General features: G+C 52.1%; 1 protein-coding gene across 5 annotated transcripts in view; it reads left to right on the top strand.

The window, feature by feature from the left end:
- Window positions 1–743: 743 nt before the first annotated feature.
- Mgmt (O-6-methylguanine-DNA methyltransferase) overlaps window positions 744–26,396 on the top strand; it is a 199,502-nt gene continuing 173,849 nt past the window's right edge. For 2 of the 5 annotated variants that reach the window (XM_013021861.1, XM_013021862.1), the window contains exon 1: window positions 25,771–26,012. In XM_013021861.1, the coding sequence (XP_012877315.1) occupies window positions 25,949–26,012 (64 nt within the window). In that variant the 5' untranslated portion in view covers window positions 25,771–25,948. The other 3 variants (XM_013021863.1, XM_013021865.1, XM_013021864.1) reach the window with 3 other exon arrangements.

Raw genomic sequence — 26,396 nt, 5'->3', positions numbered from 1 at the left:
AGGGACGGGATCCTGTGCACACCCAGGGGCACCGGGCCTGGCACCGGTGCACACGGGAGGGGGGAGGAGGGACGGGATCCTGTGCACACCCAGGGCACCGGGCCTGGCACCTGGGCACACGGGGAGGGGGGAGGAGGGACGGGATCCTGTGCACACCCAGGGCACGCACGCGGTGGACCAGCGCGGTCAGCCGGGCCCACTGAGTCACAGGACTGAGGCCCGGTCCCAGGGAGGACGGTGGTCTGTCTTGGCGTCCGCACTACCTGTCCTGCAAGAGCGAGCAAACTGAGGCACCAAGCTGGGAAGGCCAGGCGTGGCCTCCGGGGGGCCCGAAGAGCTGTGCAAGCCTGAGCTTTGGGCCGGCGGGGCGGGGCGGGGCGGGGAAACAGAACCAGGCCTGGACGACCGCGGCTGCTCAGTGAGCCTGCGCAGAACGGAAGCCGGGCGCCGCTCACGGAGCATGCTCGCATCGCCAGGAGCCCGCCCCAAGCTCTCGGCTGAGCTTCCGGCAGTTTGTGGCTCCACCTCCCATAGGCCCCGCCCCACGGGCCTAGACCACGCCCCCTACGCTGTCCTTTGCCTTGGCTCCCATCCCTATCTCGGGCTCAGCTCCGCCCCCGCGCCCTCGGCCCCGCCCCCAGGCGCTCTGGCCCTCAGCCCCGCCCCCAGGCGCTCTGGCAGGCCCCCGCGCCCTCGGCCCCGCCCCCAGGCCGTCTGGCACGCCCCCAGGCTCCGCCCCCAGCTCGTGTGGGCCTGGGCGTCCCGCGCGCAGGTCCTGGAGTTCCGCGCGGTTTGCAGGCCGGTGAGTGCGTGGGTTCCTTGCCCCGTGCGCAGCGCGGGCTCTCCCTCGGGAGAGAGCGGGCCCGGGGACGTCTGCAGCCCCGAGCGGCCCCAGCGCGCCCGGCCCTCCTGGAGGACAGGCCCCGGGCGCCCAGGTGTGTTTCGGGCGTGCCTCCCTGGGCCTGGGATGCGGGACCGTGCGCGGCGCTGGCCGGGCCCGGGGCGCGTGCGGTCGTGGCCGCCCCCTGCGTGCACCTCCAGCCGCCACACCTGCGGGACCCGGTGCGGGCACTTCTGCGCCTGCCTGCCGCGTGCCTGCACCGCCACTGACCTGAGCGCGCAGGGCTCTCTGCCCGCCTTCCGGGAAACTTCCAGAAGCCCCCCGCTCAGGCCCTCCTGGCGGGCCTGGGTCTGTGCCCTGGGCAGAACCCTGTCACCTCCGCAGGAGCGGGAGGATGGCGAGTTCAGGTCTCCCCTCTCGGGCTGGTGTGTTTGTGTGCATTACGCCTAATTGCGTCCATAAACACTTAAGTAAACAAGTGGGGTTGGAGAGCCATTCACACTCGACACCATAATTCCCAAGCCGGAGATAATACAGTAGAGTAATTTCTAAACTAGGCATTGCTCACTCCGAGTTCACCATTGCCTCAGATCTCAGCATGGCTCAGCCCAGGAGCTGGCTTTCAGTCCTGGAAAGCAAGATTGGGGCGCGTGCATGCTCACCACTGGCCTGGCTGGACCCATGCAAGACAGAGGGGAGTGGTTTGAGCCAAAGGTGAGCTGTCCACCCTAAAGCTAAGAGTTACACTGGTTATTAAACAGGCAGCTGTGGAGACAGACTCCCAGACCCTCCTCTTCCTCGTCCTTGGTGCCCAGAGGTGATGTTGGGACATCATATGGTTACTGTGATGAACCGGACACTAAGGAGAGGCTTAGGTCCTCTTGAAGGAGAGGAGCACTTGGAAGAAAACTGTATCAGGAGCACAGCTGGTAGGATTGTGGGAATTCGCTTTCTTGGGGTGTCTGCCAGGACCTCTGCAAGTGGCAGGGGAGAGTAGACCTATGCTCGCGGGGGTTTCCTCTCTTCCTGGGTTCCCCATCTTGAGTTAGAATTTCATAGTAGGAATATATTTTATAATCTGGGCACTAGAGGAACTAGGACTGAAGTATACTAAGAAAGTGTTATGTGTGTGTGTGGGGGGGGATGGTCCTGGGGCTTGAACTCTGGGCCTAGGTGCTATCTCTGAGCTCCTACTCCATGCTAGTGCTCTACCACTCAAGTCACTATTCCACTTCCAGCTTTTTCTGTGATTACTTGGAACTAACAGTCTCATGGACTTTCCCTGCTTGGGCTGGCCTTGAATTGTGATCCTCAGGGATCTCAGTCTCCAGAGTAGCTAGGATTACAGGTATGAGTCACCAGTACCTGCCTGTTCTAAGGTATTTTTCCATGTAAATATTCCTTTCATCGGGGAGAAACAATCTGTACCAAAATAACTGAATTTAATCCAAGAAAGGTTTCATTGTTGGCAAGGTAAAAAGAAATAAAGCCCTAGGTACACATTAGTTGTCCGTTCAGTCTTGCTCAGCTGTTAAGATGCTTGATCACTCTCTTCCTCTGAGGGAAAAGGGTAAGGTTCTTAGGGTGCCCTTCTGTGGTCCTTGAGACTCTGTCTTTCCTCACTGGACTTGAACTTCTCCAAGTGTCTTAGTTAGGGCCTTCTGTGACCCTCATGTAGCTAGCTAATGGGGCAGGGAAAACCCCAGAAGAACTTGCCTCCATCCTTTGTTAGAAACCAAACCATGTTTCTCAGCATTTGCTAATAGGACCAACTTACTAAATTGTCATCGTTTTCTTCACTTGCCGGGGGCAACCATGTAGGAGCTAGTAGCTTCAACCATCAAGCCTCTTGAACTGTCCCTTTGGAATTCATGCCCTCAAGGATGTCAGAAATGTACTGCACATTTCTAACCCCTGTAGGGCACCAGGGAGTCCATGGCTTGTCCTGCCTGTGGGCTCAGAGAAAGCCTCCTCTCTGAATCACGCACCCAGGGAAAGATCCAAAGTCAGAGCTCAGATCACAGTGTCCAGTGGTGGTCTGGTCCTAGCACACATGGTGAAGTAGAGACATTGCAAACCAAACCATGGAAAACCCAGGCCTGTTTGTTCTGTTTCTTCTCACACATCCCTCTGACCCTGCTCAGCAGCCTTTCGTGTGTGAAGGCCACCCCTGGAGGGAGTGGTGTGAAGACCACCCTTGGACTGCCAGCCCCAGGCCTTTGATTTCCAGCTGGCTCTCAGGTCACTAAAGGAGATCCACAGTCTCAGGCTCTGAAAGGCCTGAGAGGAGCCACTGCCACAGCCTTCTCTGACTCCTTTTTCAGGGGTTGGTAGCTGCCCAAAACAGTTCTTTGTGAAAGAACTGGCCTCTTCCAGATTATTACTTAAATAAAACCTAAAGGTTTTCAAATCGGAGACGGAAACCATACCTTGCCCTGGGAGAGCGCAGGTTCCTTTCAGCCTGCTCACAGGCTCTGGACAAGCCAGCGCAGCCCAACCCCTGCTCTTGTCTGAAATGAAGTGAAGGTGAAAGGCAAGGCTCTGTGTGTGTGCACACGTGTGCACACATGCACGTGTGTGTTGGGGGGGTGTTAGAGCCTTGCAGAAGGCTGGTTCTCTCTTGGTTGACATGACTGACATTCCCATTCTATTTGCTGTGGTAACCTGTCCTGGGCATAAGCAGCTAGAAATGAGAAACTCACTTTGGTGGCCTAAATATTGCGTGGGGTGTTTCTTGGCATTTGAGTAATGGTTGCATATCTGTTAACCATAGAAATAATCTAGGTTTGTTGTTTTTATTTTTTAATTTAAAAAACAGCAAGAACAAAGGCAGTCTCAACACCTTTTCTGTCGGCAGGCTACATGGTTTGAGGAAAACTGTATCAGGTATGTGGAACATGATGAACGACTTCCTTTTCCTATAACTGCAAAAGGATCTCTCTGAAGGTGATTGGTCTTCACCCTTGAAGGGATCAAAGTGGCTTTGTCAGATGTGGCTCACGTGTCAAGGGGCCGCAGACTGTGTGGTGTCCAGTGGCTAGGCCTTCCTGTGTGCCATTCTCCCAAGTCTGTCCGCTAAATAAACAGCCCACTCAGGCCACGGGCAAGCAGTTGACCCCGGGACCACATGCTGCATGCTGAGACATGAGTTTTCAGTGGCTGTACAGCAGAGGAGGGGCTGCACCCCTCCCCCCGCCCCCGCTGGGGGTGGCTCATTTGGCCTGTGAAGTAGGTGTTGTCGAGCCAGTTAATTCTATAGACGCATCTCCGTACAGCTGTTACATTTGCCGTCCTGAGAGGATGTGTGTCACCATGAGAGCAGTAAATGTCCACTGTGTCCACACTACTACTTCTGAGATTTCCGTGCTCAAGTAATTTCTTTCCCGGAGCACGTGTGCAGTCAGTACGGTATCCGGTCCCGTGGCCCATTCCCAAAAGTCTGAGGTGACACTGAATGCAAAGCCCACCAATGGTGTGGCTCGTAAAACCAGGCACTTGTTAAATCTATTTGTTTTTATTATAGACATCGATCTGCCAGTTGCAATAATGCATTTATGGACATTTATTTTTTTCTGAAGCACAGTGTGCATGGCAGTTTTTACTGACAAATTGAGTCATATGGATAGTAGTTTAGAAAACTCTGACTTTATTGACAGACTGGGCGACCTCAGCATCAGATTGTAGAGTGGGAAAAGAGCAGGAACGAGGCTCAGGGCAGGGTAGGAGAGGGGACATAGATGTGGAGATGTAATAAACGATGAGTAGTTATTTCTCATTTGTTTGTGAACTCTTTAGCTGTTTCACTCTCAGACCAAAGGATGATGTGTAGGCAAGGCTGGATGCGCTGGCTCTTGGGCTCAGTCCCCGGGTGTAGTAGAGTTTTCTTGGGCAGCAGTGGAGGCTCCTGTCCCAGAGGTGGCCTGAGCTGACTGGTATCAGAATTCCTGAAAGAGCTGGCCCAGGGCAGGTTGTACGGCTGTCGGCACAAGTGAGGATTGGAGCCCAGAGACTTCTGTTTCTCCAGGCTTCTTGGGGGGATTTTGGCAGTCCCCCGTGCCCGCCCCGGACCCCACCCCCTAGCACTTGAGCCCTTTCAGGAATTCTTAAGGGTCAGCCGTAGGGAGTGCCTTCCAGCCCAGACCAGCGCCCTTCTGGCTGGATCTTCCCGCTGCCACCATTGCTCAGTGTTGTCTGCCCAGGTGGTTCTGTGGACATCTTTGTTGCTCCTTAGAGGTGGGTAAGGGCGAGTCTGTTTAAATGCAATACGAGCTCATCGCTTTGGGGATTTGTTTTCGTGGTAAGGACAAAAGATGTAGATGTTACCAAAACCTTGGCATTCTTTTTTTTTCTTTTAAGTGAATTATTTAAAGATGTTTTTAGTGCAATTGTTACAGTCTTGTACAGAGGAGTTACCACTTTTTAAGTCACGTAATGTGTATGTTTTTGTTTTCCTTTTTTGGATAGTGTCACCCCTTCCTTCATTTTACCTCAGTTTCCTTCTCCTGTCTCCCATTCCTGCCCACAAGTTACATAGTTCATTTTCCACCTGGTGTATACTGAATAGCATGATTACTATTTGTTATTTCTTTTCTACCACTGTGCCTTGTTATCTGAAAGGCAGGGAGGACGAGAAGGCACTTGGAGTCTCTTGGGGGGATAGATAAGGCACAAATGCACATACACTTGTGAATTTGGTTAAGGTTTTTGAACACCAGTGTCACCAGGCATTGTGCAAAAAAACAGGCTCCACATCTGCACCTGTTTGAGGGTGCTCAGCACCAAGCTAGGGGACACGCAGTGCCGTGGCAGGTACGTGCATGCAGTCCTGGGGGGCCCCTCTCTGTCTGTGATGCAGTCCTGGGGGGCCCCTCTCTGTGATGCAGTCCCAGGGTGCCCCTCTCTGTCTGTGATGCAGTCCTGGGGTGCCCCTCTCCTGTCTGTGATGCAGTCTTGGGGGGCCCCTCTCTGTCTGTGATGTAGTCCTGGGTGCCCCTCTCCTGTCTGTGATGCAGTCCTGGGGTGCCCTCTCCTGTCTGTGATGCAGTTCTGGGGTGCCCCTCTCTGGTCTGTGATGCAGTCCTGGGGTGCCCCTCTCCTGTCTGTGATGCAGTCCTGGGGTGATCCTCTCCTGTCTTCTGTGATGCAGTCCTGGGGTGCCCCTCTCTGTCTGTGATGCAGTCCTGGGGTGCCCCTCTCTGTCTGTGATGTAGTCCTGGGTGCCCCTCTCCTGTCTGTGATGCAGTCCTGGGGTGCCCCTCTCTGTCTGTGATGCAGTCCTGGGGTGCCCCTCTCTGTCTGTGATACAATCCTGGGGTACCCCTCTCCTGTCTGTGATGCAATCCTAGGGTGATCCTCTCCTGTCTGTGATGCAGTCCTGGGGTACCCCTCTCTGTGATGCAGTCCTGGGGTGCCCTTCTCTGTCTGTGATGCAGTCCTGGGGTGCCCCTCTCTGTCTGTGATGCAGTCCTGGGGGCCCCTCTCTGTCTGTGATGCAATCCTGGGGTGCCCCTCTCCTGTCTGTGATGCAGTCCTGGGTGCCCCTCTCCTGTCTGTGATGCAGTCTTGGGGGCCCCTCTCTTGTCTGTGATGTAATCCTGGGGTGCCCCTCTCCTGTCTGTGATGCAGTCCTGGGGTGCCCCTCTCTGTCTGTGATACAATCCTGGGGTACCCCTCTCCTGTCTGTGATGCAATCCTGGGGTGATCCTCTCTGTCTGTGATGCAGTCCTGGGGTGATCCTCTCTGTCTGTGATGCAGTCCTGGGGTGCCCCTCTCCGGTCTGTGGGTGCCTTGCCATCCATGCGGCTCCACACTCCATTGGGCAGTCCAGGGCCATGGTCATGGAGCAAGAAGAAGCATGGGGAACGTTCCAAGACTTCACTGGGATTTCCCACATCTCTGTGGGACCCTCACCTGATTTAGGTCAGAGCCTCTGTGGGCAATGTGGGTGGTTTCCCTGAGAGGCCCACACTGCAGGAGTGTGGACTCGGGGTGTTTGGAGGCCTGTCTGCAAGCCCTGCAGTTTGAGGAGGGCGTGAGGGAGGCCATGAAGGAAACCAAGGCAGAGGTCGGCGAGGCCATGGGGCCAGTGCCACCTGTGGGGTCTTTGCTCTGGGCATGCGTGCATGGGGGCCCCTGGGCCGTCGGTGCGTGTTATAAAGTTCACTTTGTATCACCAGATAGGAAGAAGAGGAAGGTGGGTACAGGACCTGGAAGGAGGGGAGGGGACAGGCTGGAAGGATGTTTGCCGGGCAGGCTGTGTGGTGCGTGGAGTAAGCGGAAGTGACCGCGTCAAGAGGAGCTTGCTCACTGAGGAAGAAGCAGACGTGCCTGTCCGTGCCTTCTCTGTGGACTTGGGGGCAGGCGGGGAGGGCTCTCTGGCTCTGGAAGGTTCCCGGGTCCCTCTGCCTTGCCTGGAGCGTGGCCCCCAGGGCAGGAGACTGCCTGATTGGAGCTGTTCATTCAGGCAGGACTGTCAGCAGGAAGCCTGCTCATTAACGGGCACCTGGCCCCCAGCCTGCACCCCACGGGGGGCACCTGTGCTTCCTGCAGGCGGCCATGGAATCTTTAAAATCACAACGTCAAGTCTCAGGCGTACAGTCACATCAGAATGCAAATGAAACATAAAGTGTGTGCTTCCTTCTCCTAAAGACCATGGGAAATGGTGGCAATTCACGCTGGCATGCTTGAGCGTGTCTCTGTGGGGGCCTGTGGTGCCCCGGCGGTGGTGGGCACCCTCCCAGGGCACCGGGGCACGCCTCCTCCCCGGCCTCGCACCCTGCCTTAGCCTGATTGCGGTTGCTGTAGTGAAATTCCTGGAGACTGAGTGGGAAGGGCAGAGGTTTCTCTTTGCTCACAGTGCTGAGCTGGAACTGCACGGTCAGTGTGGCCTTACGGTGGAGAGCAGAGGGCCGTGGGCACCTGCAGAAAAGGACAAAGAGGGCTGAAGGTCAACAGCAGACTCACCCCGTGGGAAAGCAGTCCATTTCCAAGGCTCAGCCCCAGACCCCTCCATGGAGCCCCACCTCCAAGCCCTGCTGAGCCGAGCTGCAGACCTGAGGCTCTCCGCTTCCACTGTGAGAGGCAAGCTCCAGCCCCAGAGGGCTTGCGCGCGGGGTGGGGGGGGGGCGCTTGTCTCCCTGGCGCTCCTGCTCCGCTCCTGCGAGGAACAAGGCCACCTGATAGCCAAAGAGGGAAGGGCCTGGAAGGCAGTGGCAGACAGAGGATTTGGATTTTGTTGGGCAGAGGCATTAGTGGTGGCAAGGGAGGAAGGGTTTGTTTTGGCTCCCAGTTTCAGAGGTGACAGCCCATGCTTGGCTGGCTGCACCCCTTCTGGGCCATGGTGACACAGAACGGCGTGGTGGGAGGTGTCACGGAGCGGTTTCTTACCCCACCACAGGCAGGATGCCGCGGGGCTGGGGGGGAGGGGAGACCCAATGGGAGTAGGGACATGGCATGACCTTCGTGGGCGACCTCCTCTCAGTCATGCTATCATGTATACATCCATCATTCGGTGTGTCGGCTGATGAGGTCAGAGACCTTGGGAGCCAATCACCACTCAGTCGCTGGTGCTACCAGCTGGGGACCGAATGTCCACACAAGAGCCTTTTGTTGGAGCTCCTCGTTCCTAGCCAGACCGCAGCAGTATGGAAGGCAGGTGCCTCTGAGTAGAGAGGGTTAGGCAGACATTGAGGGAGATCTGGGGAGATTCCCAGGAGAAGAACAGCACCTGAGGGAGGGGTCCTGGGTGGTATCGTGTGTGTGTGTGTGTGTGTGTGTGTGTGTGTGAATGTGTGTGTGAATGTGTGTTGGAAGGATGGAAGGACTCAGCATGGAGGCCAGCAGGCATTACAGGCCTGGACAGTTCTCTGAGGGAGATCTGGGGAGATTCCCAGGAGAAGAACAGCACCTGAGGGAGGGGTCCTGGGTGGTATTGTGTGTGTGTGTGTGTTTTGGAAGGATGGAAGGACTCAGCATGGAGGCCAGCAGGCATTACAGGCCCGGACAGTTCTCTGGTGTTTAAAGTCAGAGCTTGGAGAAGTTCCTTGGAAACGGGGCTTCAGAGTCAGTGTTCTGAGAGTGTCATCCAGTGAAAGCAGCGCCAGCAGTGATGGCTGTGTGTGTCGGATGACAGGGAATCAAATGAGAAAGCATGTCACATCCTTAGCACAGTGGCGCTGGGCGCTGTGATGGGTATGCTGCCGCTCTTATTAGTAAGGCTTTTAGCACTCAAGGGGAAGTTTCTAGAGTAATGGGCAAAGAAAAGAAATGATGTATTTCCAAAAGTTACTGAATTTAGCCAGCTATCCCAAGAAAACCCTTGTGTACTATTCTTTATTGTGCAGAAAAATTTGTTTCTGTCACCATTGTGTTGGCATCAGATTAAGCTGTCGAGGCAGATGGATGCGGGCGTTGTGCTGATGAACGCATTCCCTCTGCCTCCTCCAGCTGCCCGTCTCCCTGTGGAGCGGGGCTGGGGCCTGGTGGGTGCTGCTGGAGGCCGAGTCCTCTTGGGTCACATCGGGGAGGCCGGCAAAGGCAGCTCCCACGACGGGCCTGCTGGTATTTCCAGCCCACACTTACATAGACAGAAGATTAGATTAACCCTGCTGGCCACGAGTGACCACCACTGTGGTCTTCTGCCCAGCAAGGGGACTGTGTCCCTCAGTATGTCCCCAGACTCAGAGGGCATGTCTCCCGTGTGTCTGTATTTGGCGAACGGTCCCCGTAGGAGGTTGCTGGGGTAAAACAAGGCCATAGCAGATTCCTGCTCTCACAGGCTGGGCAGGGAAGGGAGATGCCTGTAGCCACAGGAGGACGCAGCGGGGAGCCAGCTGCTGCCTGGGGGGCGGGCGCGACCCCCGTTTCCCTGTGAATTTTGCCTGCTCCCACCTGAGAGCTGCTCAGCGTGCCTCGTTCCAGCCTCCACTGTGGGGTTGTGCTCCGGCAGCCATGCTGACCAAGATCCGGGCAAAACCAAGGCGTCTGATTTCAAAACCGTAAGACTCTCTGGGGTCGCGTGTGAAGGTGGGGTGGGGAGATGAGGATCACTAATTAGGCCATACTGAGGAGTCACTGTGCTAGTTCAGTCCCTGGCATCCCGCGGGGTGAGCATGTACGGGAATAAGACGAAGCAGCATGAGCTGGCCCCCAGACTGATCTCAGAATGTCAGGGTCTCCGAAAAGGGCTGCAGCAGGCAGGGCAGTGATGGGCATCCGTGGGCACCCGTGACTGGCAGGATGCCCTCAGAGCCAGGGAGGAGGGCTGCCGAGCGGTCGGCACAGACCCATGGTTCCTGGAGATGGCAGCAGGCAGCAGGTGGTCTTCAGCACGTGGACTTCTGCTGCAGGTCTGCAGAACAGCGTGGGCCCTTTCAGAATGCTCGCCGAGCTCAGTCGAGCGGACCCCAGCCACCCCTGTCTTCCTGAAAGGCTGCTGGCCATGCCTGTGGCTGCCAGCCATGTCTGTGTTTCATCCACACCATCCCTGGGAAGCTATAAGGGTGGGAGGTTGTAAGATCTACTTCTGCCCACCTCACCAGTTCATGCTGTGGGTTGTAGATCTGCAGAATGCATCGGAACAGTGGATAGTTTTAGACTGGTTGCATAGAAAAACTCAGGCGTATTTGGGAGTATCCTGGCCTCCAGGCCCCAGGGTGTGGGATATCCCAATGTGGCAAAACACTGTGCTCCTGCAGTCGGCCTCAGGGGCCCAGTGTACCCAGGAGAAAGATCTCTGGTGGTCAGCCAAGGTCCTAGGCAGTGAACCACACTGGGTGGTGTGTTGTGCTGTTACAATCTAGAACATGGATTTGAATTTATTTATTTATTAGCAGCTATATTTGTTGCTTAATTCCACAGTGAGAGTCTCTAAGAATATGATTAACCTTGAGGGTCATTGTATAATGTAATTATTAATGATTGATTCTGCGTATCCTCAGAATCAATAAGAGCAGCATAATGGTCTGGCATGGAGTTGGGTCTGATTCCTTGTATTTCATAAACACAACTTCATGACAACCTTCGTATTGGTTTATTACTCAGAACATGTTTGATGTATCTGAAGTCTCTGATTAGTCTTAAATAATTACTGTGACACATAGAGTTCCTCACATAACTTACGCTAATGTGCAGACAGTGTTAGAGTCTCCTGCCACTAATAGTTAGGGTGGGGATGTATAGTAATTGATCTTCCTGGGAATGTGGTAATGTAGAAAACAATCTGGGCTGTTGGAAGTATATTTTATGAGTGTGCATTGGGCCTCTGGGATGTTATATTGAAAAACCCAATTGCACAGTTACCATGGGAACCCAATTAGAATAGATTGTTGGATTTTTTTTTTTGTCTTTCATCTTGACCAAAATCTAATGTATTTTAAATGTTATTGTATGGAATTGTATTCCTGTGCTGATTTGCTATGTCCTAGGATTTTTTTTCTTTGCCTCGTTGTACCCTCAGCCTGGGCAGACATGGTGGGAAGTTGGCAGTGTAACTTGATGGAGCTCTCTTCTAGAGAGTTCTTCATGGTTTTGAGAGGAACTGGTGCAGGTTGGTGGTAGAGGTGGGCGTAGTGGAAAGGATTCTGTAACAGTAGACCGGGTGCTCCACTGGTAGAGCCCTGGAGACGGCAGGCAGGCTCCCCCCAAGCCAGGCAGGCTTCCCCCAAGCCAGGCATCCGCACGTGGTCTGGTCTTGGATCTCGTGTGTGCTTTTTATCCCTTGTGATACCAAAGAGCTCATGTGAGTTACATGCAGCGGGCTTGAGATGCTTGTTCCGGACTTCTCTTGGGTACCAGACTGCAAAGATGCTCAGTTCTCTATACATAGAGATACAGCATTTGCTCATACATCCCTTATACTTTAAATCATCTCTAGATCATGAATAATACCTAACAATGTTGTGCAAATATCAGGAAATCATGAGAAGACATGTACGTGTTCAGTATGGACACTTTTTTCTCAAAAATTCTCACTTCACAGTGGTTTAGGTTCTCAAACGTGAAGATACACCAACTATATCGCTGCTTACCGCATACAGAATTAAAGTTGCAAGCCTGGTATGATGGCTTGGTGTTTAACCTGTGTGCTTTACAATGTCTTCAACCTTGTGCATTCTTTTCTTTTTGTTATATTTCACTTTATTGCTGCATGTGAGATAAACCCCAAATATGTAATTATTTTTTGCAAGCTATCAGTTACCTTTTAAGGAGACTGAAACCAGAAAAAAAAATTCAACATGTATTTACCCATTTTCCATTTTTGAATTATTTATTCCTTATTATAGATCCTAAAATTCAATCTAGTATCCTATAATAATTTTGCACTCAAAAAACTTGCACTGAAATTTCTTGAAGACAAACCTGCTGGGGTACAGATTATCCCGCTTTTTTTTTTTTTTTTTTTTGCCAGTCCTGGGGCTTAAACTCTGAGCCTGGACGCTGCCCCTGAGCTTCTTTTGCTCAAGGCTAGCACTCTACCACTTGAGCCACAGTGCCACTTCTGGCTTTATTGGAGATGAGAGTCTCACGGACTTCCCTGACTGCGTTGGCTTTGAAATGTGATCCTCAGATCTTAGCCTCCTGTGTATCTAGGATTACAGGTATGAGCCCCTGGCACCCAGTTTTTTCTTTTTGAAAAAACTTTTGTTTCACCGGCACTCCTGAAAAGAAGTCACGAAATAAGGAATTCTGGATCCACCATTCTAGACGTTCCATTGTGGCCTGCTGTTCTTAACTTCTGATGAACAGTTTGCTGTCTCTCTTAAAATCATTCCATTTTGTGAAATTCCCTCTGCAGCTACCCGGCTCTGTCCAGCCACCTTTAAGGGTTTGGCTTGGTAATTTGGTTACTGGCCTTGGTGTAGTTGTCTTTATGTTTCTTCTGTTTGGGTGTTTTGAGCTTCTTGCATGTATTTTTTTTTTTTTTTTTGGGTCCGGTCATGGGGCCTGAACTCTGGGCCTGGGCGCTGTCCCTCAGCTCTTCAGCTCAAGGCTAGCGATCTACCACTTGAGCCACAGTGCCACTTCCGGCTTTTTTCTTTTTGCTTATGTGGTGCTGAGGAATCGAACCCAGGGCCTCGAGCATGCAAGGCAAGCGCTCTGCCACTGAGCCACCTTCCCAGCCCTCTTACATGTATTAATGTAGGCTTTTCATTAGTGCATTTATTATTTCTTCAGATCCTTCCTCTATCTGGGAAGCTCGTTCACTTTGTGCAGCTTGAAATTTTCTCTGCCTCCCTGATGTTTTTGTATCTCATTCTCTCTCTGGATGGACTAATTTCACACTTGTATGCTTTCATTGCGACTTTTTTTCCTTTTACTGTATATAATATGTTAATCACATTAGGTGTTTTTCTTATTTTAAACAATGTATTTTCACCTCTGTAAGAGTCACTTATAGGTGTTTTATATTTGTCTTGTTTCTTCTCTTCTCCTCTCTGTTTTGGTTTGGTTCCATTGAATTTTTCCCCCTGGGTGTGGATTATACTTTCCTGCTGCTTCTTTGTGTGTTAATTTTTTTTTATCAGATAGCTGACATTGATAATTTTGTTGTTGTGTGTTATTGTTGAATTTTTATTTTTTATTATTGTGATTGTTGAATTTTTAATAATGAGTTTTGGACTAAATGTTCTTGCTGTACTATGAGTTGAAAGAATGTATCTCTCCTCAAAGCTTGCTTTTGCACTTTGTGAGGTTGGTTCTGATACAGGGTGTAGTCTATGGAAGCATTAGCCTGACTGTTGAGGTGAGTAGTATACACGGTATGCATTGTGTGTGTGTGTGTGTGTGTGTGTGTGTACATATAGATACCTATACAGCCCCAGACTTGTGTTGGTTCAGTTGGCGGTACTGTGGCTTTGTTGAGTCATAACTCCACTCTGAGCTGAGGAACACCTGGATGTGAAATAAAGCAGCTCTATGATCTTTGCCTGGTGAGGACACAAGCTCTTCCCAGCTCTGTCGAGTGTGGTAATCACTACCTTCTAGGCTGCAGCCCAGGACATGGGGCAGAGGCTGTCCTGATGCCCACAGCTTTCAATAGGAGGAGCCTTCCTCTCCACTCGTGTACCCCCGGATTCGTGGCTTTTTGTTCTTCTTATCCTTACCTTGAGGCGTCCATCTGAATTTGGCCCGTGGGCTGATGGTTCACCTTGTCCCCCCACCTCAGGGATCCTAGTCCTGGCTGTCTGTGGTTCCCCAGGACATTGCTTCTTATAGTTTATTTTAGCCATGTTCGGTTTCTGCCCTTCCGTCCTGGTTCAGACCGTAAACTCCTGCTGGAGTTTTAGTGGAGTCGTTGTGAGAAGGAGGGTGCCAGCTGCATCTCCCGAGCACTGGCGCCACTCACCCGGCAGGTCCTCTGACCCGGGCCCCGGGCTTGTGGTCACAGGCAGAGGTGACACCCGTGGACTGCTGTCTGAGGGCACGCAACATGCTTTTGTGGCCCTCAAAAGGTCCACAAAGAAAATGTAAGTCCTTCATCTTCCTCGACAGACTTGGTGCACTAGGCGGCTTTGGTGTTTTTACTGAGATAGATTAAAGAAGCAAACTGACTTCCTTCTAATAACTTTTTTCCTCCCCTTCCTCCTTTTTCCTCTCCCTCCCTCCCTCCTTCCCTCTGTCCTTCCATCCCTCCATCCCTTTCTCCTTTCCTCCCTCCCTCCCTCCTTCTCACCTTTCCTTCCTCTCCTTTCTCTCCTTATTACGTGTTATTTGAGGCCCACTAAAGGATTCCTGGGTTATAACATGGAAGCCCAGGTGGACACTTGACCACCACCCTCCGGAGACGATCACATCACAGCCCCAGCACCGCTCCTCTGCCCTGCTCTCCTGGCCAGCACTAGACTTCCCCCTCACCAGGCCCTGGCCTTATCACTACTCTCAAATTCACACTTACCATTTCCTGCCTTGACCACAGACCTTCGTGTTTCTCAACAAGAAATCCCTCAGTGTTGTTAGCGAGGGTGCTGTGCTGTGTGTCTGAGACCTGCCCTTCTGTGGGAATCTTGTGTCTGTAAATCATCGACGTTGCTTGCTACGTTTGGCCGGAGCCCATTCACTTTCAGTGCAGAATGGCACTTGCTCATGTGACTTCTCCACAGTTCGATGTTACACTTTCTTACCCCCTTGTCAGTGGGCATTTATTGGTTCCCAGCATTTGCCAGGACTGCAGCTTGGTCACATGTACGTGGCTGCCAGCACCCACGTCTGACCGTGTCTCCCCAGTGTGTGCTCCGGGGCTGGACTATTGGACTGTCAGTGCTCAGTGCTACAAGATAGCAACTGCTTTGTAAAGGTGGTTAAAGCAGATTACCCTCCTGTCAGCTGATCTACATCATAACCCAAACCTGGTGCAACCACACTACTAACAGTTGCTGACCCACGGGATAGACAGTTGTATCTCTGTGTGATTGCAGTTTGCATTTCTGGGATTGGCAGTGAACTTCAGCATGCTTTTATGTTGCCACTTGTGACTGTTCTCTGCAAAATGCCTGTTCATAGGTTTTTGACCTAAGAGTCTACTGGTTGTCTTTCTCTTGCTGATGATCAGATGTATTTTCACAGCCTGGATTCTGATCTGGTGTCAGTATGTAGACTACAGTGGTTTCCCACATGTGATTGACTTCTGCCTTTCTTTGCATGTCACGTGTATCCTGTGCTCTGTCTGCCTCCCCAGGTTGTCTGAGTGCTAGAGAGGTCAACACAATTTTTTTTAATGTTATTTGTTCACTCTCTGGTTTATTAGAGTCCCTCAATCTAGTTGTCTCTAAAGAACTGGAATGATAATGTTTTTGCCTAAGGCTACAAGAAGTTAAGCATTCAGAAAGTCTTGAAGATTGAGAAAAGTAATATTCAAATCAGTGATCAAGAAAGGTTAGCCAGTGTACAAAAATGGACACACAGTGTGGGTTCCATCATTCCGGGGTGAAGTCACAAGCGTCCGGTGTGCAAGGCCTCATTGGGTATGGAAAGGTGGCCAGCTGGGACCCAGGACAACCTGCTCACTGACTAGTAATTTTCTGCCTTTGATGTGGGGAACACTCCTTTTGGGAGAGGTTGCTGCGAGGCTTTCTAAGGGACGCAGGGGTGTGACCTTGGGGCCTGCCTCACACCATTGTAGCCGCACGGCACACCCTGACAGTCTGTACTAGGAAAGTCATTTTTGTGTTGCTCTCCTCACCCGAGAACAGACATGGATGGAAGGGCTTCCCTGTCACCCGGCCGCTCACTCCACACGTGACCAGGTGCCCTGCGGTGAAGGATCTGAAGTACTTCCAGCACTGGCTCAAGGCAGGCTCACCTCTGGGACTCTGTCTTAAAGAATGAACCTTTGAGCACGATGGTGTTTAATATGGTGTCTAGTCTGTTACGTAGTGCTATCACAGAATACTAAAGACTAGGTAATATGCACACACATATTTAAAGGAACAAAACAGACATGTAGTGGACAGTGGTGACTCAAGCCTGCAGTTACTTGGGAGGCAGAGTTTAGGAGATCTTGGCCACGCTAGGGAAATGCTCGTGAGATTCCCACCCAGCGGATAAGCCAGGTTCCCACCCAGGAGCGGCGGCAGCTGCCTGCCATCCCAGTTTCACAGAGGTGGGTAGGAGCGTCTCATCTAAGGGGCTGGAGGAGGATGCTGGGCAGAAGCCTAAGACCTTGCCCAGCAAACAGAGCAAAAGAAATAAAAGGGTGAAAAAAAGTGCAAGCACAAAAACCACAAAACAAAGCAAAACAAACACCAAGGCAAACAAAAAACCAACGGCCCCGTATTTCTCAGTCCTTAGAGGGTGGGGAGCTCAAGATCGAGCACGGGGCGCTGTCTGTGCCGGACACGTGAGCACCGGCGCTGTCCGGCACAGACAGACACGTGAGCACTGGACGCTGCACAGGACGGGCAGTGTCCTCACAGGGTGGGAGAGCAGCAGAGGTGCCCACAGCCTTCTTTAGGAAAGGGCCCCAGGCCCCTGTCACCTCTCCGGACCCCTCATATGATCATAGCAGCTCTGCGCTGCTGTGCACTGAGGGAGGTGAAGTTCTTAACCAGCCCCCCGCATCTGGCCTCCAGGTCGGCACCATCCACGTTTTAATCCCGGGAGTGTTACGGTCATTGTTTTTTCACATCTACGTGAGAGGCATCCATCTGGTGAGTTTGTGAGGCGGTAGAGTGCAGAGTGTGTGGGGCTCGGACGGCACTGGCCAGGCAAGTCCTGACCACACGGAGTTCAGGCCCACACGGGGCCCAGCTGGTGGCAGGCCCCTGGGGAGGCACAGTGACCCCGCCCCTCATCGCCTCCTGAATCTGTTTCCCTAGTAGGTACAATAACAGGGCTAACCAGAGAGGTCCAAAGGAACCGCGTCCATGATGGCAGAGTTCGGTGTGTGTTGTCCAGTATGGCAGCCACTATTGGTCAGTCACCGTTGTGTCCTTGAACCGTGAGCTTGAAGAGTGGGCACAGCCTGGAAGCAGAATAGTAAACAGAATTACATATTCTCATTATGTTCAGTGTCAGTGAGCGGCCACATGTGTAGGTGGACTGTGAGTGTCCACGTGTGGGCTGGACTATGCATGCCCACGTGTGTGGGCTGGACTGTGAGTGTCCACGTGTGTGGGCTGGACTGAGTGTCCACGTGTGTGGGCTGGACTGTGAGTGTCCACGTGTGTGTTTGGGGTGGACTGTGAGTGTCCATGTGTGTGGGCTGGACTATAAGTGGTCACGTGTGTGGGCTGGACTGTGAGTGTCCACGTGTGTGGGCTGGACTGTGAGTGTCCACGTGTGTGGGCTGGACTGAGTGTCCACGTGTGGGAGGTGGACTGTGAGTGTCCACGTGTGGGCTGGACTGTGAGAGGTCACGTGTGGGCTGGATTGTGAGTGTTCACGTGTGTGGGCTGGACTGTGAGTGTCCACGTGTGGGCTGGACTGCGAGTGTCCACGTGTGAGCTGGACTGTGAGTGTCCACGTGTGTGGGGTGGACTGTGAGTGTCCACGTGTGGGGTGGACTGTGAGTGGCCACGTGTGGGCTGGACTGAGTGTCCACATGTGTGGGGTGGTCTGTGAGTGGCCACGTGTGTGGGCTGGACTGTGAGTGTCCACGTGTGTGAGGTGGACTGTGAGTGTCCACGTGTGTGTTTGGGGTGGACTGTGAGTGTCCACGTGTGTGTTTGGGGTGGACTGTGAGTGTCCACGTGTGTGGGCTGGACTATGAGTGGTCACGTGTGTGGAGTGGACTGTGAGTGTCCACGTGTGTGGGCTGGACTGGACTGTGAGTGTCCACGTGGGTGGGGTGGACTGTGAGTGTCCACGTGTGTGAGGTGGACTGTGAGTGTCCACGTGTGTGGGCTGGACTGTGCGTGTCCACGTGTGTGGGGTGGACTGTGAGTATCCACATGTGGGCTGGACTGTGAGTGTCCACGTGTGTGGGCTGGACTGTGAGTGGCCATGTGTGTGGGCTGGACTGTGCGTGTCCACGTGTGTGGGCTGGACTGTGAGTGTCCACGTGTGGGCTGGACTGTGAGTGTCCACGTGGGTGGGGTGGACTGTGAGTGTCCACGTGTGCGCTGGACTGTGAGTGGCCACGTGTGGGCTGGACTGTGGCCACGTGTGGGCTGGACTGTGGCCACGTGTGGGCTGGACTGTGGCCACGTGTGGGCTGGACTGTGAGTGTCCACGTGTGTGGGGTGGACTGAGTGGCCACTTTGTGACGTGGACTGTGCAGTCTCTGTGGATTCAGCATCCATGTGCTTTTATTCAGTCATCTTCAGGGTCTCTTCAAAGTCTGGTGCCCACTTTTCTTTGTATTCGTTTATTTGTAAAATTTTAGTAACATAAACTGTGATGTGTATGGTGTTCATATAATGTACTTGGATCAGATTTACATCATCTCTATTACTTAACCGCTTTTCCTCTTCCCTTTCCTTTTCTTAAAACAATTTTTGGTGGGTTTCATTATGCTATTCCGTGTATGTGTGTGTGTGTGTGTGTGTGTGTTTGTATTCACAAGTGGTGAATACAAAGATATGAAGAAATATGCAACATCCTTCACTATAAAGGAAATGCAAATAAAAATGATCCTGAGATTTTTGTCTTATCGCCTTCAGAGTGGCTGCTATTGAGAACACAAACATCCATAAACGCTGGCAAGGGTGAGAGAAAGAGGGACGTGTGTTGTTCAAGTCTGCTCTGAGCACCGGAGCTAGGGTCTGTGTGGTCTCATGGCAGGCTGTCCTTGGCAGTATGGGTTGGGATGGCAGTTGCAGGGAAGGGAGCTGCTCACCGCGGGGGTGTGCTGTAGGACAGAAGGATGGAAGGGTGGGTTGACAATAACTGTTGCAAAACCATGTAAGTAAAGGAAGACGCTGTCGCATGCACACATGCTTTGCTGTGTTCACTCTATAATGTTCCTTTAACCACGTTTAGAATTTTTGTCAAAATTAATTTAAATTTATGATTCAGTTTTTCTGTGGTAAGTAATTGCTGTTTGTAAATGAGACTAATGTCTATTTGGTACAAGGAATGCAATTTAGAGTTACAGATCTCTTGATCCTCTGGAGGAATAAATGTATTACCTAAAGCTGGCTTCAAGCAGGACTTGCCTTTGAATCTTAAAATATCCGCTTTGGAAAACTGGGTTAAGTTATTTTAGAAATTATAAATAATCGCTTGGTAATTAGGTGTTTGGTTTTATTTGTTATCATGGAGTGCTTATTAAAGTTCAGTGCTTATTTTTACTCTGTGGATCTGGAGCTTGCATAGGCCGGGCGGTGAGAGGCCGCCTGGACCCTTTACTTGCAGGGCTGGCTGGTATTGCGTCATGGACAGCCTCCTGAGCTTTCAATTCCAGTTTCCTTATAGAGAGGGAAAACCTGTCCCTTTCCACAGGGCCTGCTCTACAATCCCGCAAGCATTTACGTAATCAAAGTCCCCCGTGGGTGAGAGGAACATACACCACCCTGCCACGAAGGTAGCCTGTCTCTGGCTGCTGCTCCCCCCCACCCCGCCACGAGGGTAGCCTGTCTCTGGCTTCTGCGCCCCCCCTCCCCCCCTGCCCTTCTTCCCTGTTTCCTAGGCACAGCGGCCTCACATGGTTAAATGACATCAGAAAGTCATTGCTTGTGGGTTCCCGCAGAAACAGCCCTGCACGGGGTCCGCAGACAGAGGATGATGGCCTACCATTCCCAGGGCGCTCGCAGGCCGGAGCCGGCTGCCCTCCCCGGTGTCCAGCAGGCCACGGACCACGGCACGCAGCTGACAAGATTGATGTGACACCAGCCATTCCCGGGGCCCGCGTGGCTGGGGACCAGCCCCACAGACCTGCTCTGGCGCACTGCTGTCTGCAGAGAACATGGTTCCGCGAGGCACTTCTGTTTTAATATTTACCATTTGCAATCTTTCTTTTAATTTATCTTCATCCTTGGGAAAAAAAGAAAAGAAAAGCTGAAGTCTTTCTCTGAGATGCAGCGCTGCTAGCGGCGGACAGGCGGGCTTTATGAGTGTTTACGGAAGCCGAGTGCCTGGGATTTTCAGCAGGTTTGCTTCCTGCCACACACTTTCTCTTTGCCTTTCACATAGGACCCAATAACAATAAGTACATTTTAAAATGTATGAAAGTTTAATGAATGACCAGTGAGGGGAGAGACCACTTTTATAACAAGATTAATACCTTGACTCAAGGGACATAACATTTTAGTAAAATCAAAATTTGTATAGCTATCCTGGCCGTGCTAGCCACCTCTGGCTTCCTTATAAAAATGTCTAAATAAAATAGTGGTTGCCGTCTCTGGCTGTGATTTCTATCCGCTCCCTGTGTCCTGACCTGGAACCCTCTCTGGGTGGGCAGGTCTGGGCTCAGGTCCCCCAATTCCTGCCACTGCAGTTTGTGCCACTAGCTGGTCTCAGATGAGATGCCGGGCAAGCCAGCTGCAGCCTAGATGTCTTCCGAGACAGACACAGACAAGTGCTCCACAAGGTGGCTGAGGTCGGGTGTTGTCTTCCACAAACCCAGAGGCACTTGGTGCCTCCTCCCCTCTTTCTTACACACTTCAGCAGGGGTGTTGATGTATTCATTTTTTGGCTAGTTTGTTGGTGGAGATGCTGGTGGAGGAGGTACCGAGTCAGGGTCTGGTTCTAAGTGGAGAGGCTCGTTTCTTGATCTAATTTATAATGAGATATAAAGCTACTGGCCGGCAGACACTAATTTATGATCTGTTTAACCTTTTTATTCCTAGCTGCATCTCACCACCCCGGTCTCGGCCTGCACCGGCCTGCGAGGGGAGCAGTGTGGGGTCCTGGAGCTGGATGTGGGGGTGTGGTGCGCGGGGCTCCTTCTTGCCTGCTGTGAGCCGCTGCCTGCCTCTGTCCTGGCGCTGGGGCCCGCTCTGCTGCTGTCCACAGCCAGGGGTGAGGGCGTTGCGGGGGCTTCACGCCGCCCCTTGTCTCCCCTGGTTTCTGAACTGCCGGGCTTGGGTCAGAAGGGAGCCTGAATGTAGATAGGTGGCGGTGGAATTGGTTTTTGTGTGACTTTCACCCTGAGAGAAGAGGAGAGCCTTGAGGAGAGCTGCCCCTCAGCGCAGGAAGTCTGTGCATCCACTGCCTTGCGGCTGAGCGTCCGCGCCTCACGTCCAGGGCACAGGGGCCGTGTTCAGGATGTCGACTTGGGGGTGGACCACACCCTGCTGTTTCCTCTTTGTCTTCTCCAGTGTTGGGTCTGAAGGCTCGTGGCTTCTCCTCCCCTGCTTCCCGGGTGGATGTCCTCATCCCCACGCGGTGATATTAGGTGGCTTTGGGAGATGATTACAGGGAGGTTGAGGAAGACGGTGCCAGCCTCGAGCAAGGACGCTGGTCCTCCTCAGTCCGGGACACTGGTCCTCCTCCAGCCAGGAAGCTGGTCCTCCTTGAGCTGGGACACTGGTCCTCCTCACACAGCGACTCCTCTGTGATTTTGGACACCCCACCTCCAGAGCTATGAGAATGAGTTTTGGTGGTTCGCGCACCACCTGGCCCAACATGACCCACCGGGACGGAGGCGCCCTGTCTGCGGCAGTTCCTTTCTTTGCCCTTGTGAAGGACCTGGCAGTCACTGTGTGGCTGGCCAGTGCCACCTCACGCCACACACAGCAGTGCGTGCCCTCTCAGACGTCCTGGCACGGGTGCGTGCCAGCGTTGTCACTAGCACTGCTGTTCATCCTGGTCCCTGCGGCTCCGTCCCGTCTCCAGCGCTAATGTGAGACCCTCGCTGGCGGCTGCTGTTCTTGTACAGCTCGTTGGCGTTTTGTGTTTCCCTCACGCCCTCCTCTCTCAGGAGGCGTGCTGTCCCTTCTCTTCCATTTAATTACTCAGTGAAGTATGTTGGCGTGGACGCAGGGGTGTTAACTTTGTGGGGGCCGCTGCGCAGACCTGCATACATGCATGGTGACCAGTGTGTGCACACACAGTGGTCTTTGTTCCCCCATCTGTCGTCTGCATGCGTGTTGGTGGACACAAGCTCACCTTCAATTCCTCTCGTTTCCAGAAGTTTCTAGGTTCTGGCCTCTGTCCTTTTCCTATCTGTTGATCTCTTTGCCATTGGGAAACTGGTTCTGTCAACCTGCAGATGCTCACTTCCATCATGGCCTCTTTTAAATGGCTGCCAGTGTCCTTGTGTTCTGGTCTCTCGATGTAGATGGCTTCGTGGGCAGAGCTCTGCTGTGAGGAGGGGCATCTCCTGTGCTTGCGAGTGAAAGACTTCAGCCTAGAAGATTCCTCTGGGAACCTGGTTAGGAGCACAGAATTGACATATGGACTAAAATAGACAGGAAATGAAGTCATTTTGTTTTAAAATAGATGGCATGTTTCCAAATAGATATACCAACTAATTAGCGTATTTCTCAACTCCCTGAATGTTGCATGTTGAGATCATATAAAGGTAAAGCAATGAAGGTCCTCCGGTTATTTTTATCTCAACAGTAATTATTTCTCATCACATTCTCTATTTAGGATTTTTTCTTATTCTTTAACCTGTTTTAATTTCTTATTCTCATTTCTGTGGATTTTATACTGTTTTGTGGTTCACTATGGCCTTCAATGTCTTTGCCATGAACAGAAATTTTGAAATGACATTAAATTGACATCCCCTCTGGTCCTCCTGCAGTATAGCATGGCCAGTGAGAGGTCTCCAGTTTTATCCTACTGATACTGTCTGTGTTGGGCAGACCCTTAGCATCAGACTCCGGCTTCCTAGAGTTTCTGCTGCTATTAAGTTTGCTGGTGGACGGGACTGTGATCCTTAGCTGAGGAAAACACAAACTCCCTGCCCGTTTTTCTCGGGCAGGAAGACTGCTATTTGGTGGATGTACTTATCAAATGACTAGGTCTTGCCTTTGGAAACTGTGGAAAAATAATTTGGAGTTAATTGTCCTGAAAATTTACTCATTGCATATTAATAGGTTAGGTATTCCCTAATTCATTCTTCCTGAAGCATATCTTCATTTTTCTGAGCCTCTTTTTGGCACAAACCTTCAAGTCTGAACCAATATGACAAATCTGAGGGCTGGAAAAAGGCCTAAAGATTGGATTTGTGAAGCCCCTCAGGCTGTGCGGGGAGGGGGGCGCGTGCTCAGAAGAGCTCTCCTGGCTTCCTGTCTCGTGTGGCCTTGCTCACGCTGAGGAGGCCTGAGCTTTGCGGAGACCCCCGAGGTCACACCCTGGTTGCCTGTGGAGCTGTCCTCTAGAGCTGTCCAGAGGACAGAGACGCGGTGGTGAAGAGGCTGGCCTCTGCCGCTCCCGTCCCAGGCCTCATTGTAGCATCTTCTATTTTGTCGTAGAAATGCAACCAAATGAGTTGCTGCTTTAGCCGGCTTCCTCACCCGCAGGCTTGGGTCATGTCGGCGCCTCTCTGGTTGATGTCATCAGTGCTAGAAATGTTCACCATGCGACATCCTGCGTTCACTGTTGACTTGCTCAGACAGTTTGGTGGTTCTGATTGGTTTGATTCTATTTCACTGACACTTATCATATCCCTCCAAGACGCAGCATAATTATAGAGCGTTGGAGATAAGCTAACATTACAGCAGTGAGTTTAGTGGCTTTGGGCCAGCCAACTCCCGGTGGCAGGTCTACCTGATGTTCTTGGAGGTGCTGAGAACACCCCTGCACCCCTTTGTGAACCCGCGGTTCTTCCTGGCTCTCAGCTGCACCCCTAGCAGGTGACTTGGGAGCATTTTCTCCAGCCTGTGCTTATAAACAGTGGGGCCTTTGAGCAGAACTTTGTTCTTGTCCTCATTGGCTCAGAGTGGCTGCTGCTTCTCTCTGATTTCTCCCAGCGGGGTCTTGTCTCTGTTGAGGTGGGGAGGGACCTCTTTATTTCTCCAGCTGGAGGGTGCCCCCCATGCCCTGTGTGGAGGGACAGCGGTTGTCACTTTGAAACTGAGAAAGTACTGTTCGTCCCCTCGGGGAGCTGAGAGTCTACTTCGCAGGGTTTGGAATTGTGCTGAGGATGGCTCTCGAGATAACCTCACCACACCTCTTGGCCTCAGATGGAGTGTTAACCCTTTAGTGGCTGGGGCTGTCTTGCTTTGTTCTTCTGGCGTTTGCTGCTTGCTGCCAGCTTTATGGATTTATGCATTTATCAGCACTACCCAGTCGCTTCGCGTCCATTCCTCCATCCTCATGTCTCCGTTTAAGATTAGCAAGAGCCATCACGAGCTCCTCGTTCTTGAATCACCAGTTGGCAGGTGATGTTGTGATGCGGCCATCACGTGTATCGTTCACCACCCTGGTGTCTTGTCCGTTCGTGGAGCTTTGTTTTTCGTAGTCTTGCTGTGCAGTGCAAGCTGGCCTTGAATTCCTGATCCTCCTGCCTCTGTCCTTCTACACCAGGCCCAGCCTGAAGTGGTTTTAACAGGAGAGTAAACTGGCAGTGTGTGGCATCCATGTCTGTGGCGCACCTGGGAGGTGCTGGGCACCACCTGTTCAGGTCTGCTTTCCTGGACATGCAGGGGCCACAGCGGCAGCGCCCCCTGGAGGGGGGTGCAGGCTCTGCCTCGCCTCGGCCAGTGCAGTGCGAGCGGAAGCGACCTGTGGGCTTTGTAGCATGTAAGTGCGGGTTTTTTCCATGCCTCTTCTCCCCTGGCACTGCCCTGGCACCACCCAGAGGGAGATGCCACAAGCTGTAACCGCATGGAGGCTATGTGCTGGAGGCTCGCTCCAAATGGAGGCCCTGTGCTGGAGGTTAGTCCCACATGGAGGCCGTGTACTAGAGGCTAGCCCAGACCTGTAGTGGCTTATTGTGGGCTTTGTGGCAGTGGAACACGGTAGCCCTGCCTGCCTGATTCATCCAGACCCTGTCTGTGCCCAGGAGAGGGCTGGGAACCCTCTGTGCTGTGTCCTCGGGCTGGTCCTAGATTTTCCCATCTGCTTTCTCATCTACAGAAACCTTGATCTGTACCAGGTCAGCTGTGAGGTGTGGGTGTGGCAAGGTATGTAAAGCACTAGCCCCGACACAGACCTGGGCAGCCAACAAACCCCACCCTCCCCAGCTGGACATTAATTCCCCACTGGCCTGAGGTCACCTGTCCAGGGGTGCTGGAACCTTCTTGTTCTGGGGCACTTGTTTTTGCACACAAAGGACATAAATGATCACATAGGTACTTCATCAGGCCTGGGCTGTGATGGGGCATTTGTCCTTCCCTGAGGACAGCCGTGGCCCAGGACCCGGGCAGTGAGGACAGGCCAGCTCTCTGCCACAACTCCCACCTCCCCCTTTATTCTTTCCCTTCAAATCACGTGGCACTCTTTATGTTTTTAAGCAGTAGACGTAGGGTCAAACACAAGGTGTCGAGAAGCAGATGCCGCGCTGGGAGGGGTGGGCAGCCTCTCTGGTGGCCACACAGACCCCGGATGTCTCTACTTCCTCTTTTCTCACGCTGGGTTGCAAAGCAGCATAAAAGAAAGCACAGGCAGTCCAGAGCTGTACTTGTTCTTTTTATGATTCCACTCCATATTTCATTTATATTTAAAAGCGCATTGATGAATATGAATACAGATCTTTAGAGTTACTGTGAAGTCATATTTGTTTATGTGCGCAGTCCTGTTTCCAGCCGGTATCTTATTGTCTAAAAGGGAGCGCGGCTCATGATCTGCCCACTCTACTTGGATTTTCTTTTTTTATTATTATCCTCCAGCTTCTGTTCTCCAGGTATGTAGCTATTTTAGTATGATGGAGAATGATGGATGATGCGGGAAAGTTTCTCTGGAAGCACTTCAGATATTGTGCAATGCACTTGGGGTCAGCCGTGCTTGAGTGACGCATGATTCATCCCGGGCCGGCCACTCGCAGAGATAAAGCTGCTGCTTTATCAAAAATGCCAGCAACTGTGATTTAGAATTTATAAACCTCCGTTTTCAAATAATTGTTCTGATGACTTTCTGCTTTGGCAATAAAATGATAAAGGTAATTGCACACCAGTGTGAGGTAGCACCAAAATACAATAAAATTACCCTGAATTAGCTTGGCTTGTCGATGAGAGGTATTTATGAAATGTGTTGTTGCAATAAGCCCCAGCGATATTATGGCTGGAAG

Source organism: Dipodomys ordii, unplaced genomic scaffold, assembly GCF_000151885.1.
Source record: "Dipodomys ordii isolate 6190 unplaced genomic scaffold, Dord_2.0 Scaffold58, whole genome shotgun sequence".
Taxonomy (NCBI): Eukaryota; Metazoa; Chordata; class Mammalia; order Rodentia; family Heteromyidae; genus Dipodomys; species Dipodomys ordii.
This window is presented reverse-complemented; position numbering and strand designations above follow the sequence as displayed.